Source organism: Pleurodeles waltl, chromosome 11 (genome assembly GCF_031143425.1).
Source record: "Pleurodeles waltl isolate 20211129_DDA chromosome 11, aPleWal1.hap1.20221129, whole genome shotgun sequence".
Taxonomy (NCBI): Eukaryota; Metazoa; Chordata; class Amphibia; order Caudata; family Salamandridae; genus Pleurodeles; species Pleurodeles waltl.
Window position 1 is genome coordinate 942,278,193 of NC_090450.1, and position 13,942 is coordinate 942,292,134.

Genomic DNA, 13,942 nt, shown 5'->3' on the forward strand with positions numbered 1-13,942 from the left:
CGGTAGGGGGGGTCGCGGGGCCCCTGGGGGCCCCTGCAGTGCCCATGCCACTGGCATGGGCATTGCAGGGGCCCCCGTAAGAGGGCCCCTACATGTATTTCACTGTCTGCTGCGCAGACAGTGAAATACGCGACGGGTGCAACTGCACCCGTCGCACAGCTTCCACTCCGCCGGCTCGATTCCGAGGCGGCTTCATCGTGGAAGCCTCTTTCCCGCTGGGCTGGCGGGCGGTCTGAAGGCGACCGCCCGCCAGCCCAGCGGGAAAGTCAGAATTACCGCCGCGGTCTTTCGACCGCGGAACGGTAATCTGACGGCGGGACTTTGGCGGGCGGCCTCCGCCGCCTGCCAAGGTCAGAATGAGGGCCTAAGTCCGAACGTAAAAAGTTGACCGGGACCTCCCAGCCATCGTATCCGAGAAGGGCTCCATGGATGTCGGATCAAGATCCAGGTTTACCCCGGTCGAAGGATTTTCATCTCGAAAAAACGACTAAGTCCGAAGGTAAAAGTCTCCACCGAGGAAACCCACATCGCGTATCCGGACAAGGGCTCCAGGAGGTCGGATTCAACTGGCAGGTTCGTCCCGGTGAAGAAAAACTTCAAAATAAAGACTAAGTCAGAAGGTAACTTTTTAACCGAGGCCTCCCGCAACCTGTAGCCGAGCAGGGCTCCATCGCGGTCGGCCTGAAAGTTTGACTTTGCCCCGGTCGAGGTGCAACCAGATGACCCGATTGGCGCTTTTTGTTTCTAAGCGCTAGAAAAGTAATAATTCTTTAAAAATTCATATCTCCGGTTCCCCTGAACCGATTTTAATCGTTTTTGTGTCATTTTAAAGATAAAAATATAAACTATTTTTATAAATTGGTTTTGGATTTTTAAACTGTTTCCTGTGTTTTATTTAATTACTGTTTTGTGATATTTGAATGCTTTACACTTTGTCTCCTAAGTTAAGCCTTGACGCTCGATGCCAAGCTACCAAGGGTTGAGCTGGGATTAATTTACTGAGACCTAACTGTACCTATGTGGAGGTTAGTGGCTTGTTGCTAGGTGTAGGTACATACCTGCCCTACCAATAACACATTTTCCAACATAATTGGAAGCAGCGACGGGATCCTGTACTTGTGTTCAATATCACGTTACAGTTTTAGGTAAAACAAATTAAAAATCCTTTAAATTGTCCTAGTGCAAAAATTGTTTTTAATTTTTAATTTGGATTAATTTCAATTATTGAATTTTTGTAATTTTTCTAAATTCTTGTTTCCAATTTTTGCAAAAAGTTTTTGTTGACACAAAACTAGGGAACTATGGAGCTTGATCTGGCTAGCCTACCCACACTGACAGTAGTCCAGCTTAGGGGGTTGTGTATTGAAAGAGGGTTTCCTGCAACCACTGATCTCAGGAAGCAAATCCTGATCACATCCCTGACAGCATGGGCTGAGGCCCAAGAGGTAGAGTCAGAGGAAGCTCCAGAGGAGGGAGAAAGAAGGGAGGATGCAAGCTCTAACCACTCAGGGGAGGGAAGGCATCTGAGCCCAAGTGAGGATGAGGAAGAACGGTCCTCAGTAAATACAGTCACTAGGGGCAGATCCAAAGCTAGTGGTGGGAAGGGGGTCCTTTCAGGAGGAGAGAACCCATCCATCAGGGAAAGAGAGGTGGAGGCCCAGCTAGCATACATAGCTTTGGAAGCAGAGAAGCTGGCCCTAGAAAAGAAAAAGTGGGCATACAAAGAGAAAAGAGATGGAAGCAGCGATAAAGAAGCTGAGGTGTCCACGGGTGGGGGAGTTTGCCCCAGATTACCCAAGGGGGTAGTTCCTGCTTATATAGAGGGGGATGACATAGATAAGTGGCTAGGGGCCTTTGAGAGGGCACTCCAAATGAGAAGGGTTAGGCCTCAATACTGGGGTTCCCTTTTGTGGGAGTTGGTCCCCAACTCAGGGAGGGATAGGCTTCTGACCTTAAGGGGGGAGGAGGCAGATTCATACCCTAGTATGAAAAGGTGCTTAGCCAAGAAGTTTGGTCTGACCCCAGAGCAATATAGAATGAAGTTCAGGGACACCCAGAAGGTCAGTACCCAGTCTTGGGTTGACTTTGTGGACATTTCACTAAAGGCACTAGAGGGCTGGATTATTGGCAACAAAGTAAATACTTATGAGGGGTTATACAATTTGATCATGAGAGAGCACATCTTGACCAATTGTATCCAAGAAAAGTTACGCCAGCATCTAGTGGACTCTAAGCAGACCAACCCTAGAGAGCTAGGGGAGGCAGCTGATGAGCAGTTGAGAACCAGGGTGGTTGTCAAGTCCCAGGGGGGAGACTCCAAGAAGGGGGGGACAGGTCCCCAAAAACCTAAGGAGGGAGGTGGTAAGCCCACCACAGAGACTCCCTCTGTACTCCAGAACCCTAAGAAGGAGGAGAGTAAATCCCACTCCTACTCTGACAAGCAGAGACAGGGAGACCCAGGGTTAAAAAAGCTCTTGGACAGTAGGGCTTGCTTTGACTGTCAGCAGACAGGTCACTTCAGAGGAGATGCAGCCTGTCCAAAGAAGGTGGTTAGCACTGGGCTGTCCAGTGTAGCCATAGAGGAGGATTCCTCAGATGATGAAGTCCTCCTAGCATTGAGCTGGGAGACAGGACCAGATGGTAAGCTGGTGATCCCTGAGGGTGGGAGTAGGCACTTCCACCACATTCAAGTGAATGGGATCCCTACCACTGGCCTGAGAGACACCTGTGCCAGTCACACTATAGTGAGTGACCGGTTAGTGACCCCAGACATGTATGTCCCAGGAAAGACAAAGAAAGTCAGGATAGCCACAGGGGAGGTCACCTCCAAACCTGTAGCCATAGTGCCCCTAGAGAGGGAGGGTATCCTTGACTGGATTAGGGTGGTAGTCATTGCTGACCTTCCCCTAGATTGTATCCTGGGCAATGACCTCCCAGAGGTGAGTCTGGTCACAGATGGGGTGGTCGCCCAGGGCGCCCCCCCAACCCAAAGTCCTGGGGAGTCAGTCCCTACAGTTAGGAGACAGGGGTCCCCAAGAAAAGGAAAGAAGAAAAGGAAGGGTAGGCCACTCTTAAAGAGAGTTCCAGGGAGCCAATGGCCTTCTGCCCCAGTAGGGGGGGAGCCCAGAGTTGGCACTGGTGAGGCCTCCCCTGACCCCAAGGAAGTCCTGAGTAGTCAGGCAGCTGTCCAGATGCAGGGTGTTGCCCCTGCACTGACAGAAGGGAGAGTGGAAGGAGGGTGTCTGCCACAGGAAGTGGTAGCCCCCCACTCTAGACAGCAAGAGGGGTGCCAGGACCTCACAATTGCCCCTAAAGCAGCTCAGCCACCTGTCAGTGGAGAGCTTAGGGTGTGGTTCTGGGTACTGACAGCTGTCAGTAGCCTCTGCTGGGTGCTAGCCTTCCTGGCAGCACTGTACTTGGCCTGGGAGGCAGACCCCAGGGCCAATAGCAAAGTAGGCCCCCTGACCCTATTGGTCATGGTGGGGTTGCTCAAGTGTTGGGTGACCTCTTTGGGTAAGCTAGGTGTTGCCCTAGCAAAGTTAGGAGTAGGGGAGGTGGGCACCTCACTACCCAAGTTGGCAGAGAGAGAGGAGGAAGACCCCCCTAGAGGGAAGTTTCAGTTTGAGTTGGGTCCTTTTACTGTTGGGATGGCTTCACTACCCAGAGGGAGTGACCCTGACAGGAGGATGTAAGGCAGAATAGGCCCTGCAAAGGGACAGCCAGTTTTCTTCACTGTCTTCCTCGCCTAACAAGCCAGGAAGACTCTCCCAGGGTTGGGCTGAGTCTCCTGGGCGTGTGGGCTGGGGGGGGGGGGGGGGGGTTGTGTGAGAAAACGGCTGATTGCAGAGGCCCCATAACTTTTTGCCCCCATTTTCCACTTTTTGCTGGTGTTTTCCTGACTCTAAAGGTGCCCTGGGTACTGCTAACCAGTCCCAGGGCCTGTGCTCTGTGTAAAATGGATATGCAAATTAGGCTAATTATAATTGGCTAAGTTAACCTACCTATAAGTCCCTAGTATATGGTAGGGCATGTAGGTTTAGGGACCACAGCATAGGTGGTGCACACCTAGGTGCATTGCTGAGGTGCCCAGTGTCATTTTAAAAGCAAACCTGCCTTGCTGGCTGCTTTTAAATTAAAGTTATATGCAAATTCGACTTTGGAATTAAAGGTACTTCCAAAGTCTTAAACTACCTTATTTTTACATATAAGTCACCCCTAAGGTGTGCCCTATGTGCCCCTAGGGCTGGGTGCCATGTAACTATAAGCAGGGACTTTATAAAAATAGATTTATAAGCCCTGGTGAGGTAAAAACAGCCAAATTAGTTTTTCCCTCATGGAAGTAAATGGCCTTCATAGGCTAGAATGGGCAGACTTTATTTTAAATTTTAAAGTCTCCTTAAATGTTACATACCAAGAATTTGGTATCAAATTAATTGTTGTAATAAATCCCACAACTTCCAGTTGTTGGATTTAATATAACTTGTTCAGGTAAAAAGTTTAGACTTTACCTAAAAAGTTGCCAATTTCAGCTCTGCATTGTTTTTGCTGCTGTGCTCTGATTGGCCAGCCTGCAGCAGCTTCTGCCAGGCTGCCTTGATGAGGTGTGAAGTGGCCAGGCTTCACACAAAGGAATGTGCTTGGGGGAGAGAATCTCCCCTCAGCAGATGGTGAGGCAGGAAGGGGGAGGGCTGCCAAACTGGTCTTCAAAGGCAGAGAAGGACATTTGGAGCACCCAGCAACACCCCAACATCCTGCAACCCCAGACAATTAGGTGCCCCCTTGATTAGATTAGGAGAGGGCAGGAGAGGGGTGTGTTTATGATTTTTAGTCACACCAGTGGGTGGGCTCAGCCAGATGTAACCTCCAAAAATCAGATTCATCCATGTTGGATTTTTAGAGACTGTTGCCTTCTGGGATGGATTTTTGCCACACTTCCCAGGAAGTGGTCATCACAGGGGGACGACCCTGTCCCTGATTGGAGAACCAGGGCCCCCCTGTTTTTCACCCAGGAGCAAGGATAAAACTGGCAGACCTGCACCCACACCTCAGATCCCCTCCAGAATTCAACAAGAAAGGAACTAAAGAAGAAGAAGGACTGCCCTGCTGGACCCCTGGCCTGCACCTGGAACCTGCACTCAGAAGGACTGCACCAGCTGCACACTTGGGCTTCACCACAAGAAGGACTTTGCCTGGCTTCAACTGGTTCAAGGAGGGACTCCCTGTTTGCTACAGGTGAAAAATTGCTAACCAGAGTCCCCTGCACCAACTCCTGAAGAAAGCGACCAGCTGACCACTGTCCAGTGGCCAAAAAGGAGTTTGCGCCAGGTGCATTCTGGGAGTTGAAGTCCGCACCCCCCAAGGACCATCACAGAACTTCTGGACCCTTGGGGTGAGCTGTGGACCCCAAAAGAACCTTAAAAGAACATCTGGGTGAAGCCCCAGAAGTTTGGAAAAGATTTGAGAATTTTTGGAAAAAAGCTCCAGAGAGGGACCGACCCGCCGCGGAAATTCTAGCCGGATTGCCTCAACCGCGACCCGGCCTGACTTCGTGGTTCGTCCGGTAAAGAAAAACATCCAAAAAAGAGACTAAGTCCGAACGTAAAAAGTTGACCGGGACCTCCCAGCCATCGTATCCGAGAAGGGCTCCATGGACGTCGGATCAAGATCCAGGTTTACCCCGGTCGAAGAATTTTCATCTCGAAAAAACGACTAAGTCCGAAGGTAAAAGTCTCCACCGAGGAAACCCACATCGCGTATCCGGACAAGGGCTCCAGGAGGTCGGATTCAACTGGCAGGTTCGTCCCGGTGAAGAAAAACTTCAAAATAAAGACTAAGTCAGAAGGTAACTTTTTAACCGAGGCCTCCCGCAACCTGTAGCCGAGCAGGGCTCCATCGCGGTCGGCCTGAAAGTTTGACTTTGCCCCGGTCGAGGTTCAACCAGATGACCCGATTGGCGCTTTTTGTTTCTAAGCGCTAGAAAAGTAATAATTCTTTAAAAATTCATATCTCCGGTTCCCCTGAACCGATTTTAATCGTTTTTGTGTCATTTTAAAGATAAAAATATAAACTATTTTTATAAATTGGTTTTGGATTTTTAAACTGTTTCCTGTGTTTTATTGAATTACTGTTTTGTGATATTTGAATGCTTTACACTTTGGCCCTCATTCTGACCTTGGCGGGCGGCGGAGGCCGCCCGCCAAAGTCCCGCCGTCAGGTTACCGTTCCGCGGTCGAAAGACCGCGGCGGTAATTCTGACATTCCCGCTGGGCTGGCGGGCGGCCGCCTTCAGGCCGCCCGCCAGCCCAGCGGGAAAGAGGCTTCCACGATGAAGCCGGCTCGGAATCGAGCCGGCGGAGTGAAAGCTGTGCGACGGGTGCAGTTGCACCCGTCGCGTATTTCACTGTCTGCCAGGGGCCCCGCGACCCCCCCTACCGCCATCCGGTTCCCGGCGGTCGGACCGCCGGGATCTGGATGGCGGTAGGGGGGGTCGGAATCCCCTCGGCGGCGCAGCAAGCTGCGCCGCCTTGGAGGATTCAATGGGGCGGCGGGACACTGGCGGGAGACCGCCAGTGTTGCCGGTCCGACCGCGGCTTTACCGCCGCGGTCGGAATCCCCATTGGAGCACCGCCGGCCTGTCGGCGGTGCTCCCGCGGTCCTCCGCCCTGGCGGTCTTTGACCGCCAGGGTCAGAATGACCGCCTTTGTCTCCTAAGTTAAGCCTTGACGCTCGTTGCCAAGCTACCAAGGGTTGAGCTGGGATTAATTTACTGAGACCTAACTGTACCTATGTGGAGGTTAGTGGCTTGTTGCTAGGTGTAGGTACCTACCTGCCCTACCAATAACCCATTTTCCAACATTCTCTTTCTCATCATTCTCATCTGTTTAGTCTGCTTCTGCTATCCATGACTCAGCTACAATTGTAAGTGTATATGAGTAGGTCTTTTCTACATTATAGGACCTTTGGGGTAGCCATACACTTGAATAGTCCCACTTATGGGTGTAATTCTGAAATACATTTTTTTTAAAAATTGTTGTTAATAATATAGGAAAGTTTCCCAGTCTCAGAAAAAATCAGTTTGTGTATATCCCTCATCTTCAAGGATGTGGAGTAGTGCTAGCTTGGGAGTTAGTGCCATCGGCTGCTGTCAAAACAATAGTCTTCGTTTCACCAGTACCATTAATCAATCTATGTAATTTGATGGACAAAACAATTATATTGCTGTTTTGTGTACAGAATAATAAAAAAATTAGTTCAGGTTTATGATACTTTATTAAGCCAAGTTGGAGAGACATGTGACCTTGCAATTGTTCAGAGACATGAATTTTTATCGATCAGATCACTTTTTAGTGTCAGACAGTTTTTTCAGTATGTCTCGAAAAGGGAATATACAAGTGATCTGCAAACCATTGGCAGGTTTTCACCGGACAGCAATTAAATGTATTAATGCTTGGTATTGTATAATTCATTATTCAACCACGTTTAGCGATAGCTTGAAAGACGAAAAACTGAACATCTGATGATACTGCGGTGAGCCATATCACTAAGGCAGTCTGTCCTTCAAGAAATCAATTTAATGGTCCTCTCATTGCTGGCCATTTTTCCAAAAAATGGAGAGGCTGAAGACCGTGGTAATGCAATATTGCAGCGGATTTCATATTAGAAGTGTGATCATAATATGTTGCAACTGGGTAATCAGATCAAACACAATCAGTTCTTATTCCTTTTTTTTACCCATTATCGTTCTTCCTATTCACTTTCCTGTCATTGTCAGTTTGTTTTTCTTTCTGTGTTCTTTGTTTTTACTTTTTGCTGTAGTCTATTCTGGTTTTTCCGTTATCGTCTTTGTCTTGTTCATATAGACACTTGCTCTCCCTTTTTGCTTTTTTCCCACTGCCTTCTCATATGTTTTTGCATTATTCTCTATACTATTTATTTTTTTACTTTATATTCCTTCCTGTTTTTTTTCATTTTTTGTTTTTCTTTTTCATTACTCCTGCTCTCCATCCTGCCTAACGATTGTCATAGTAACTGCTATATTAATGTTGACATTTGTTGCTATCTTTCCTAGCATGGCATGGAGCTCGTGGGTGCAGCGGCTGCAAGAGGTTCATCGTGTTCAAGAAATGAATGTTTTAAGTCTGAGGCACTGGGCTCTGAGTCTGCAGAGCCGGGTTTGTCTCCCATTTTCTCCTTCCCAGTACCTGCTTTCTCTCTCACCATTCTTTTCTGCTCCCCTACCTTTTCATACTGTTACTATTTTGCATGTCCCTCTCCTCAGCCTTTTCTCGGTTTTGCCTAAAGACTGCTTTTAGCTTTCTGTTGTCAAAGGCCTACTCCGGACAATAATCTTACTTAAAGCTTGTTTGGGTCAAGCCTGTGCTTACCATTGGTTGGCTTTCTTGTCAATCTGATTTGCTTGCTTCTTATTCAGTGTTTTTTCTTCCTCTTCCGTCTGTCCTGCTCTTGGCGCTTAGTTTCTTTGCCATCCTGTGGATTGGATGGCATCTGAGAACTAACTTTTTCTACTTTTTGCAGCACTCCATAAGAGTACATGTATTTTCATAGACTCTCCCTAGTGTGTTGCTTCCCCACTCTCTCTATTGCTCCACACTCCCTGGTGCACACCTGTTGCTTCCTTCACCCCTCCCAGCCATCCTCTGGTTTAGACTGTTTTTATTCCACCGCCAGCCAACTCCTCTGTTATTCCTTTGTCCCGCTGTTCCCATTGCACTTTAGCACATAGTTTACAGCTGCCTGTTCCAACATTGCATCCTCCAACCACTACACAGTCTAATTCTTTTTACATTGTATTTGAATCTTTGCAGGGCCCAGGAGCTGGAATTTCACTTTGACACACTTAGGTTTTGTTTACGTCACCATTCCAAGATGAATATCTTCCAACTTATACCAGTAAATTAGAATTAAAAAACAAAACTGATGCAGCATCATTACATATGCATGTTAATGCATGCATGTACATACATGGTCACAGTGGGGCACCGCAGTGTCATGCCACATACATGTGCATGCTTGATAAACAATGTACGCATATACATCATTGAGCTTATTAATTAAATTTTTCTGATGCTTTCAGTGTCCTCCTCTCCTTTGTTTCCTGGTCCTTCGTGTCACAGTTTGTCTCTTATAGCACTTCCCCTTCTCAACCTCTTCTCTCACACTCTTCTGTTTTCGATGCATTCCTCTCCACCTCACTCATCTTGCTTCTCACCTTTCTCTTCTCAGTCATGCTTTGTTTTACCTTTTTAGTGTTTGTAAGACAATATGGGCCTGATTACAACTTTGGAGGAAGGTGTTAATCCGTCCCAAAAGTGACGGATATACCACCATCCGTATTACGAGTCCATTATATCCTATGGAACTCGTAATACGGCTGGTGGTATATCCGTCACATTTGGGACGGATTAACACCTCCTCCAAAGTTGTAATCAGGCCCTAAGTCTCTCCTCCTAACGTGATATCTTCCATTTCCATTACTGCATCCCAGCTGTCATCTCAGATTTTCCTTCTTGTCTCTTGAATAACCCTAGCTTTTTGCAGGTTTCCTTCTAAACACCCTTCTTTTAGTGCCCCATATTTTTCATGAAGTGTTGTTTTGTCATCTTGCTCTTTTAAACACATCTAATTTCTTTTGTGAACTCATTCGTCTCTCCACCAAAGCTTGGGATTGCTACTTCAAGACAATCAAGCATTAACTATTGGTCACTCTACAAGGAAATTACCACTTTTTTGCTAGTCTCCCCTGTGTCCTTATTTTGTTGTTGAGTCTGCCTTGTATCTCTTATGTCAACTCTGTCATACCGCAGTCATAGCCCCCTACCCGCTGCTTTGTTTCCATTGCTCTCCTTTTCATTTCAGGCCTGGCTGCAGTGGACTGAGCACTGTCAGCAGGTCCAGAGGTACAAGCAAGAGGTGGCCCAGGCAGCGAAGCATCACAGTCTCCAGCAGCTGAGGTGGACATTACTGGCCTGGAAGCGATACATGCAGATCCGTAGAGAGAAGCGGCAGCAATATCGTGAGTCATAGCCCCAGAGACTTTCCCTTGTACAGTGGTCCAAAGTGCTTCACAAAGTACAGAAAATATTATTAAAATATTCAAATGCTTGTGATAAACCAACTCACAAAATAACTTCTTTGTATAGTGCTTCATACTAAAGGTTTGGGGTATCTGCAGCGCCTTGAGACTCTCACGGTTGAGTAGTGTGCTTTACAAATTCCTGATTGATTGATTGATTGATTGATTAATTAAAAGGTGTTATCTTTATTCAGTTCAGTGGAACTGAATTTATCGATCTTGAAAGGATTTGAGAGTGAAGGCCTAGTTTATATGTTGCCGTATGTATACTCTGTTGCTACAGTGATGGAGTATAAATACTGCGAACATAATAGTTCACCCGCTTGATTTCGAAATCAAGCGGGCGGACCATAGGTTTGTCAAACCTCACTGATGGCCCTTACTCTGTCGGGCGGTGGAGACATGGCTATATGCCCACCCACCCAATTAGGATGGGTGGACATATGGCCATTTATCTACTGTCCGTTACCAACAGGAAAACCCTGCAATGAGTAACAGTAAAATTATAATAATGCTTTCCTCACCGTGCGATATGACTCCCATAGCGAGGGCAGCATTACAGTCTTTATTTTCAAAAAGAAAATTGTGTTTTGGGATTTTGTTTTTGAAAATAAAAAGAGAAAACTTTAAGGTGTAGGGCTGCGTCAGCATGGTTGTCAGAGCAGATGTCAGTTGCAAGCATTTCAGTCATATTGAGCCAGTCTCTTCACTATCACAGACACCACTGTTTAAAGAGGTTGTATGGTAACTGTTGATGGGCAAAGCGTTGTGTGCTCCATAACGGATATTTAATCAGGCTTATTGGAGATTTGTCACTTTTTGGACACATTACTGCATTCTTTCTTTTCTGCGCTCAGATGGCTCTGACCTCCAGTACCATTTATGAGTTGGTATGCCAGTTGTCCTTTGTTTTCTGTTTCCAGGTATGGTTGGAGCTACGTTTTCCTTCAATTCTGTATGAATGTGTAGCTGCAACCTTTAATAACTCTATGCTTGTAGCAGTCTCTGCAACGGCCTCTAATGGTGCACTCAGTGCCTGTGTCAGTATAATGGCCTCCCTAGCCGAGCATATCTCAGCCTCTGTAGCTGTGTCCCTGCAGTGTTTTCGGTAGCTGTCTGTATGATGGCATTTCTGTGTTTGTCCAGCTACCAAATCTCTTGTTGTCTCAATGAGGCTCAGTCTTCCGGTTTGTCTGTAAAGGTCTTTTCAGAATGGTTTTGCAGTGGTTTTCCTGGGTGTCTCTCTGTAGTGGTCTATCTTGTTTTGTTTGCATAGCCCCATCACAGAGGATATGCTTACCTGTACGTCTGTCCCATCTGCTTCCCTGTAATGGCTTCTATAGTTGTACTTCTGCGATGCTCTCTTTATGTGCCTTTTTTAGGCAGATGTGCCCTTTTAATAGTCTTAACTAGGTGCGTGGATCTCTCCCTGTCTCTCTCTGTTTCTGAGAAGCTGTGCTTAGCAAGTACTCTACTGTAACAGACCTCGATCTCATTACTTTTTCAATTGTCTCTGCACCTGTTGTTGGCAGTAGAATGATCTCTACTTGTGTGCTTGGACAATTGTTGCTAGGTTTGAATGTAATACATTTCTAGCTTTCAATAAGGGATAGCCTCTTGCTGCAAGTCTTTGAGGCTCTCTCTCCTGCTTATTCACTAGGGTTGTTTCTCAAAAAATATTTCACTCGATTTCTGATGGCCACTGAGTTAGGTTATTGTCTCCCATTCTTGCTAGATGCATCCCTAGAGAAGTATTAAAAACTTTCTAATATCTCTAGCGGTGTGTGCCTTAAACTCTGTTAGTATCTCTGAGAAATCTTTACATTTATATCTATGAGAACCTCTGTAGCAGTGTTCACCTGCTTCTCTGTAGATCAGGTTTTTGGCCATACCTCGTACTCTTTCCAAAACTATCTCCTTTAATTCTTTGGAGATTTGTCTTTGCAATACTTCTAGCAGTGTGTGTTTTCTGCCTCTATGTAAGTCATTCAGGTTGTTTTTCCTCAAATAGCCTGCCCACGTGCCATGTCTGCTGCTTCTTCTCTAGTTGTGTGTCTGCAAAAAAGTTTTGAGTTGTTTGTCAGCAATGCCCTCTTAAGCACTGTATGATTGACCTGCTTATCTAGCTGTGTTTCAGTGCCTAAAAACCTTGGTCAATACCTTATTTATCAGTTTAGCTCTATGTTGTTTTTCCTCATTTTAGAGTTGGCTCAGCGGATGTATTCTGACTCTTTGATTCAGCACTGTTTCTCAGACTGGCTCTCTGCCTTGATGCATCAGAGAAGCATTCGTGCTCATCAGGAACGTATGGCAGTACTGGCATCACATTTTGTCTGTCGGCGAGCTCTCAGTCACTGGAAGCACTGTATCCTTCACACTGACAAACTGACTGAAAGGTGGCATAGGCTGTTGTGCGACTGAGGAAGGCTCTCTGGAGGCTGTGGGTCAGCTCGTATGTATGTGTGTGTTTGTTGAGAAAGCATCAACATGTGCTGAATGTATTTGCTGCGGTGATTATGGGCTATCTTTGTTTGAAATTTATATATATATATATATATTTTTTTTTTGCAGAGGTGAATACATGAGGCAACATTAAAATAAAATGTCTGCGCCCCTTGGCCCATCCCTCTCTTTTTCTATCTTTCATTTTATTTCTTTCTTTCTTCTCCATTAGATAATACTTGCGATTGGGTACAACTGGAGTAACGGAGAGTGGTTGGGAGGTGAGACGGTTGTGTACGAAAGTAGGGTAAACCTTCCAAAGCCTGATATGAAAAGTTAGGTTGTTACTGTTTATAGTCAAGTGTATTCCTAAATCTCGCTTAGATCTAGTGATGAAGTCTGAAGAGCGCTCGCTTTGGGTGCAAGCTGAGAGATACCATCAACGCCATTTGCTGGTAAGACATTATTGTGAAAGTATGAAAAGAACATATTTTAGATCCTCTCATGAGAGTTGCCAATTGGCACCCCGACTGACATTACACCACCCCGCACATGACGTCGACCTGATAGTTTGAATATTGCCATTTAAAATTTGGTTGATAGCGTCACTTTTAGTTCATGGCAAGTCACTCTAAAGGTTGTAGCAGTGTACTTGTTCTGTAGATATGATGACTGTCTAACGTGGGTGGCGAGTGCCAGATCACCGGAATATACCGGTGACCGGGCATCATCACGTGCCGCAGCGCAGTCATACACAGGATAGTAAGTCTTACCCATTGTTATTGCACAAACATGCTTAATGTTGGCCTCACCCAGTACGACACTAAAGGTATATATTGGGCATTGAGCCTCTCCCAGCGTCACATTGTAGGCTTACCCTTCATTGTGGATTACACAAACTCACAATTTCTTGTGGAATGGGCAAAATTTGGAGGTTTGACCTGCACCATTGTGTCTCTCAGTGAAGCTAAAGTACATATGGATACTGCAAAGCGCCCTTTTGGAACTTGATAAAAATCCCGCTGTTGCATTGCCTCTTGATCTATTTATGCAGCTTTGTGACTTAATCAAGCTACTTGTCCACTGTGTGCTGCAGCACTTCAACAGGTGCATACAGCACTGACTAAATGTATTGCCTATACAATTACCTGACTTGCTGTGTGTTTGCACACATTAAACCGTTCTCGCCCTGATTGAGTGTCTGTCTGCAGACATTCAGCAGGAATGGGTGTATTTTCACTTTTGTTAGATGCCTTCCAAGGTTTTACTTTAGTCAATAGTCTTTGCATCTAGCTACCTCAATTTTTACCATCTAGTTCTTATAACTTGTTGATTATTTCTTTTTAGCAGTGCTGTATTCTCCTTCAACTTTTATATTCCATATTGGAACACAGGTTAATTCCTCTG

The 13,942-nt window shown here is 46.1% G+C and overlaps 1 protein-coding gene across 1 annotated transcript in view; it reads left to right on the plus strand.

Moving 5' to 3' along the window:
- Positions 1-13,942, plus strand: part of SFI1 (SFI1 centrin binding protein) — a 328,160-nt gene that overhangs the window by 119,965 nt on the left and 194,253 nt on the right. The window contains exons 7-10 of the mRNA XM_069215083.1: positions 8,069-8,171; positions 9,877-10,033; positions 12,297-12,458; positions 12,920-12,990. Of these exons, the coding sequence (XP_069071184.1) occupies positions 8,069-8,171; positions 9,877-10,033; positions 12,297-12,458; positions 12,920-12,990 (493 nt within the window). The remainder of the gene's footprint in view (positions 1-8,068; positions 8,172-9,876; positions 10,034-12,296; positions 12,459-12,919; positions 12,991-13,942) is intronic.